This window comes from Solanum pennellii, chromosome 9, assembly GCF_001406875.1.
Source record: "Solanum pennellii chromosome 9, SPENNV200".
Lineage (NCBI taxonomy): Eukaryota > Viridiplantae > Streptophyta > Magnoliopsida > Solanales > Solanaceae > Solanum > Solanum pennellii.
The window spans coordinates 77,775,695-77,782,302 of NC_028645.1; the positions used below are offsets into that span (position 1 = coordinate 77,775,695).

Sequence of the window (6,608 nt, forward strand, 5' to 3'; positions counted from 1 at the left end):
TACCAAATTAATCCATCATATAATAATAATAATAATAATAATATAATTCATGTCTATATATGTTGTACTCTCTATTTATAATAATAATTCCAAATTCACAAAAACATTATATTCACACAACAATATATACATATCTTTGTTATGTACTTTTAAGTCTTTATAATTTGTCTTCAATATAATCATCCAGTATTTGAAATTCACGTTCTAACCATTATGAAGACATTGGAGACAAGCAATGGGGCAAGTGGTTCTAATGAGGGAAAAAATAGATTTGATGAAGAATTGAATAATTGTAGAAAATATGATATGATTTTGAGAATTATGGGGCTAATTTTTACTTTAGTAGCTGCAATTGTGGCTGGTTCTAATAAGGATACTGAATCAGTTGCAATATCTCTTGTAGATGGATTGCCTCCTTTGCACCTTACTCTAACTGCTAAATGGAGTTATATGTCTTCCACTGTGTAAGTTAATTCAAACATATACTATATATAAACTTGATCTTCTACTGTCTTATTTTTCACGTCACTAATTCAGTTATAATTACAAATGGTTACGTATCGTTACTTATAATTCAGTTATTATAAGCTATTACATATAGTTATTTTTTAAATTAGTTTTAGATAACTAGCTTTACCTTATTATTCAGATTACTAGTTTCACTTTATTATATATAAATGTTTGTTATATAGTGGTTACAACTTACATGTATTTAATTTTTAAAACTAGTTTTAGGCATCTAGCTTTGCCTTATTTTTCAAATTACTAATTTCACTTATTATGAATGTGAATGTTGGTTACACGTGGTTATCTTTTAAACTAGTTTTACACTACTATAACTTGTTATTTAAAAAATTAGTAATTTCATTTGCTATAGATATTTATATGTAGTTATTTATTTCACGCGTTTTTTTTAAGCATGTTCAGCTTTCAAAATTCTTGAATCCCCCTTATAAAATTATTGTAATAAAAACATGAATAGTAAATAATTGTTACAAAACAATTAGTTTATGCAACTATATTCAATTAATTGAGTTAGAGAGGCAATTAACATAAACTTATTAACATCCTCGGTGTATATAAGTTAAAATCTTTCGTTGTTTAACAAATGATAGGTATTTTGTGGCTGTAAATGCGATAGCATGTGCTTATGCAGCGATATCTATGGCGTTTATATCTCTAACAGGAGGAAATTGTAAAGGCTCTATCCTTGTTGTTGGTCTAGACTTGGCTATGGTGGCATTGCTTTTTTCAGCCAACGGGGCGTCGGCTTCAATTGGACTCATTGCTTTAAATGGAAACTCACACACTCAATGGCACAAAGTTTGTTATGCTTTTAAAAGATATTGTATTCAAGGGGGAGCCGCTCTTGTTTTATCTATGTTTGGTTCATTCTTCTTTATTTGTATTGTGTTTCTATTCACTTATAATCTTCATAGAACTACTTTAAATTAGTAAAGAGTCTATGTCGATATATAAAAAAGTTATGAAGAAATTAGATGAAATTTGTACTCATATTTATTACTTGTCAGCTATGTTTGTAGCCATTGCATTTCAATAAGCTACACTAATAATACACCTACTATTTATAATGGAATTAACTCCAATTGTATGTCTTTTAATCGTTTCATATTAGTTGTCTTTTAAAATTTTTACACATGACTTTAATAAAGGCGATACGTAATATCAATATATTAATATCAAGTCTGCATTTATAGTCACAAAGGGAATAATAAATATAGACTTACTGTTGTTGAATAGGAATAGGCTGCGCTACCCCATCAACCTAAGCCTCAATACGAGAACTGACACTTTTTAACTCTAGAAATTTAACTGTAATTTTTATTTTTTTCTTATGATCGATACATAAATTAAAAAAAATGTTATTTTAAAAGAATTTATCAATAATCTAGACAACAGCGGAGGTGGGAGTTAATGTAAGGTGGGTGGGCCTGAGAGCAAAGATGGGGCATGTTAAAGAGTGAGAAGTGTATAATCAATGTGATACATTATTTATGTAATTAATTTGTATTTTGTACTTGTACTAGTGGATTATTTATCTAATATTTTAAAACATCCTAGAAGGAAATGTTTTTTAAAAATTTTCACCACGAAAAATTAAAATATTTTTCGAAACTCTTCCAAATAAGAACCTTTATTACTTTAAATAGGAGCAAACAAAAGCAAAGGAGAGAGAACCAAAAAGGTACTTAACAATGTGTATTTAAAAGTCAAAATTTATGGGGGAGCAATAAAACTTGAAACCTATAACGATATGGTCCACATGACATGGTTGCTGATTAATAGAAAGTCACATGCCCATGTGGAAGCAATTCGAGCCTCGAAATATTACAAACCTAATTATTTTTTGAATCGTATAAAGTAAATGTTGATACTCTTTTAACTTTCTTCATATTCAAAATTCTTTTAGTAAAGATTCTAGCTCTGTCACGATCATGGAACCTCAGAGTTCATATAATCGAAATTCCATCACATCTTCGAATAAACTTGACAAGAACTAGGAAAAGAGAAAAACAAAGAGAAGCATAAGCTATTCACACAGAACTACAAAAGTTCACTAATTTGATAAACATTTGAATGAATGTATATATAAGCTGAACTGCAAAAGCCTACATACACAACAAGCTACACAAAACACTATACTAAAAATCTCATTGTTTTTTTTACCCCTTTTCTATGCTACATGTTTTTATCAACTTCTTTTAGCTTTACAAATTATTATAGTCTATAAATACATGCTGAAATATAAGATAGACACCCTAATTGCCTCTATAGATCCTGCGATCGAGCTGATAAAAGATTTGCAGTCCACACGACAGAATTGACTAAACGTTTTCCAGTACAGTATACCGATGATCTTCAAGCAGAATGTCCTGGATTCGGAAAAAAACAAACAACGTTTGACATTACTGATGCACGGAGGAATCCCTGTAATCCATCTTGGCAAAACGTCCCTTGATTCGTGTTCTAGTTTCTGCACGAGCCTTCCTTGACTCGTACCTAATATGCTTCTCATATCTGACGAAAACATAACAACAGAATAGAATACGAATTCATCTCTAATACCAAGCAAAACGCGACTAAATAGACTGAATGAAAAGGCAAAGTGTTGTTGTTACCTCCTTGTTTTCTTCTTCTCCTTGTACCGTGACACAGCAGTTTCTCTTTCTTGGCTGTTTAACTCGCGATGAACGACTTTAGGTACCATTTGAAATGTTTCAGTAGTGGGAGGATGATGAGATTGTTCTTCATTTCCTCCACCAGAAGCATCACAAACATCTGAATCTCTGTCGGGTAGTAAGCACTTTGTCTCAATGAAGCAGTCCGTTAAAGAAGAAGAAAAGCCTTGATCTACGAATTCACCAGTATCACCGTGCCAATGGAAGGCGCTCCCCTGCACAGGCAAAGGACCATGATCAAGTCAAGTTTTTCAACACTGCAAATGCTATGTGAAAGTTAAACTCCTTTTGTGTGAGCTCGTTCACATTGCTGATCTCAAGCTCGGATAAAAGAGGAGGGGTTGCCTAGGGTCAATCAAAAACTACCTCTATATCCCATAAAGGTAGGGATAAGGGCCGTACATCTTATACCCCATACCCCACTTGTGGGATTACACTGAGTTTGTTGTTGTTTTTGTTTTCTAAGTCAAGGTTGAGTGCAATTAATTGTGGTTCACAAAACTATCAAAAAGATAATATTCAGTGTTTGTAAGTCGGATTGTTCACACATCCAATACCATACAGTGTCTTTGTCGGAGATAGATGGGGTTGGACAATTCTCATCTCTTGAGCTTATTTTTCGAATTAATTACATCCCAGGTTCATTTATCGCTCTAACAACTTAAGTTTTCACATAGACGTAACACAAATCAAACATTTAACAACTATAAGAGGAGCAACAGAGAATGAAATGATCTTTACCTCAGATGAAGGAACTACATGTTGATCTGAACTCTGCATAAATCCCGAACCTTTATATCTCAACGGACAATTTTGTACAGGTTCCATAGATTGAAATCCTGTAGTTGGTACATTTTCATCTTGATCATCACCCGAATTTGGTTCCAACTTTGATAATTCGCGAAGCTGACTAAGTATTTCTTCCTTGTGTTTTCCACAAGCAGCATTTCGGTTCTAATTACAAAAATATATAAGGAAATAACAATTATGATATCTGAATGTTCTGTTAGCATAAAGGGTATATATAGTGTACTTTAATTTCCAAAAGTATGACAGATGCTATAGTTCAGTGATTTATTAGTTTTTTTTCCCTAAAATCTTATCGGATTTTGAAATTTCATCTTCAAAATATGTTAAAGTTCCGAAAACTAGCTCAAAAAGAAATTTCAGTCCCACTCACAAGAACTCAATTTGTTTCAAATTGTAAAATATATGGGGAGGTCGAAGTAAGATGAAAAATGAATAAAAAGAAATAACCTTCGGTAGAGGAGGAACCCCAATAGCTTGATAATTATGTCCAGAATCATTATTATTAGCAATCAAATCATCAAGAGTAACAACAGACGGAGTATCCCAAATAACCCAATCAGAGAAACCATAACCTCCATCATCACCGCCACACAAAAGTTCCTTCTTCCCCAAATCTTCAAATCCAAGAATCGACAACAGCTCAGAAACAGAAGGACAACCGGTAAACCCCTCGAGTGGTCTTCTTTCATGTAGAGACAATAGTTTATTATGAGATTCCCAATCACAATTTTGACACAAAACAGAGGTCTCTGTACAACAGAGTATAGAAGCTGGAGAAGAATCACAATGATTACAGAGCAACCAACGAGTATGTTTAGTGAAAAGCTGATTAGTTGAATGAACTTCACGGTCACAGGTAAAACAGAGCTTAGCTGAATCTGCTCTGCAATACAAAAGTGCTGTGTTGTTTCCACAAAAATCACAAACATGCTGATGATGATTTTCTTCATCTTTTTTTACTTCAGTCATGTTTTTTAGTTGAAATGGAGTTTCTTTGAGAGATTTTTTTAGGTCAGCATTGGCTGTGGGAAAGCTGCAAATGCAGAGTTGTTTTGTTAGGCACAAGAATCTTTATCACTTTTCAAAAGGGGGATTGGGGGTCCAGAAAGAGTGGAGATATTAATATCTCTCTTATTTACTTTTTCATTGTTTCGATCTCCCCATACGTGTGACTGATCACGGGGATATTGGGGCTAAACGGTTCATTGTTTGTATTCGATGTGGCGTAGACGAGGTAAAGACTTAATTCTGATATCTCATGAAAAGTTACTGTCGAAATTAGAATGGTTGTTAGAATGATATTGTTGTACGGGATTGAGTGTTGGTCTGTCAAAAGCTCACACGTTTAGAAGATTCATGTTACATATATGAGGATGGTTAGGTGGATGTGTAGTTGTACTAGGAGTGATATGATTAGAAACGAGAATATTTAAAATAAGCTTTTAGTGGCCTTCGAAGTGTACAACGTGAAGAGAAGATGCACTAGTAAGGAAGTGTGAGAGATCGGTTATAGAGAATAAAATGAGAGGTCGAAGAAATATTAGAAAGTGGTGACAAAATAGGATATGACGCAACTTCATGTTACTGAGTACATGATCTTAAATAAGAGATGGATGACATGTATTAGGGTAGAAGGTTAACTGGTGGAGTAATGTTGTCTCGCTTAGGTTAGTTGGTGTCATTATACGAATTATATTATTGTAATTCTTGTTTTTGATACTTTTCATTATCTGTTAATTGTTTTAAATAATCTATCATAGTATGTTGTTTTTTATGTTTCGATTATCACACTATTTTTTATGTGAATTTTGCTCCCTTCTTGTTGACTTAACTCTATTTTCTTTACTATTTCCTTCTTATTTATATCTTAATTCACCGCATTTTAGGCGAGGAATAGTCACTGCACCCGCACGAGGTAATCACAAGATCTACTCACATTCTATCCTCCTAAATCTCACTTGTAGAATTTTACTAGTACATTATTATTGAGAAATATGCATCAAATAATACAGAAAGTCGGACATCAATTAAAAAAACTAATAACATCAATAAACTAATGTGATAATCGAAATATAATAAATAACAAATATCAAGAAATTATATAAATAAACCAGAGGAGAAACCCTTCATGCAAGTCACCGACTCTTCCATCCCTCAAAAACAACAGTTCAACTAAAAATTACAAATTAGTATTACCTAATTATAATATATATTATTTATCACAATTTATAACTAGTACATACACATAAATGAACATAATTTTACATAAAAAAAAAATAGGTGTGAGGTAGGTATTTTCCTTGAATGTTTGTTATAAGTACTTTATTTTAGGGTGTGTTTGGTACGAAGGAAAATGTTTTCCATGGAAAATGTTTTCCTAGAAAATGTTTTCCTGGAAAACAAGTAGATTTTGGATTTATTTTCTCATGTTTGGTTGGTAAATAGAAAATATTTTCCGGAAATGATTTTTAGTGTTTGATTTATGAATGAAAAATGTTTTTGAAAAACATCTTTTATTTTTACTAGACTATAAAATAATTTATGAAATTGAAAATAATTTTTTTTTATTTTTTTTATTTTTTTTATTTGGGGTGTTGG

The 6,608-nt window shown here is 32.1% G+C and overlaps 2 protein-coding genes across 2 annotated transcripts; one reads left to right on the forward strand and one right to left on the reverse strand.

Annotated features, from left to right (window-relative positions):
* Window positions 1–213: 213 nt before the first annotated feature.
* LOC107029597 (CASP-like protein 1E1) lies at window positions 214–1,607 on the forward strand. Its single transcript, XM_015231031.2, has 2 exons — window positions 214–464; window positions 1,116–1,607. The coding sequence occupies exons 1-2, from the start codon at window positions 214–216 to the stop codon at window positions 1,453–1,455; spliced, it is 591 nt and encodes a 196-aa protein (XP_015086517.1). The 3' UTR covers window positions 1,456–1,607.
* A 959-nt stretch (window positions 1,608–2,566) lies between these two features.
* On the reverse strand, window positions 2,567–5,185 carry LOC107029151 (zinc finger protein CONSTANS-LIKE 13). The gene is made up of 4 exons (XM_015230494.2): window positions 4,458–5,185; window positions 3,942–4,154; window positions 3,141–3,415; window positions 2,567–3,039 (listed from the first exon to the last, which is right to left on the reverse strand). Exons 1-4 carry the CDS (start codon window positions 4,977–4,979, stop codon window positions 2,928–2,930), a joined length of 1,122 nt encoding a protein of 373 aa, XP_015085980.1. The 5' UTR covers window positions 4,980–5,185; the 3' UTR covers window positions 2,567–2,927.
* Window positions 5,186–6,608: the final 1,423 nt, after the last annotated feature.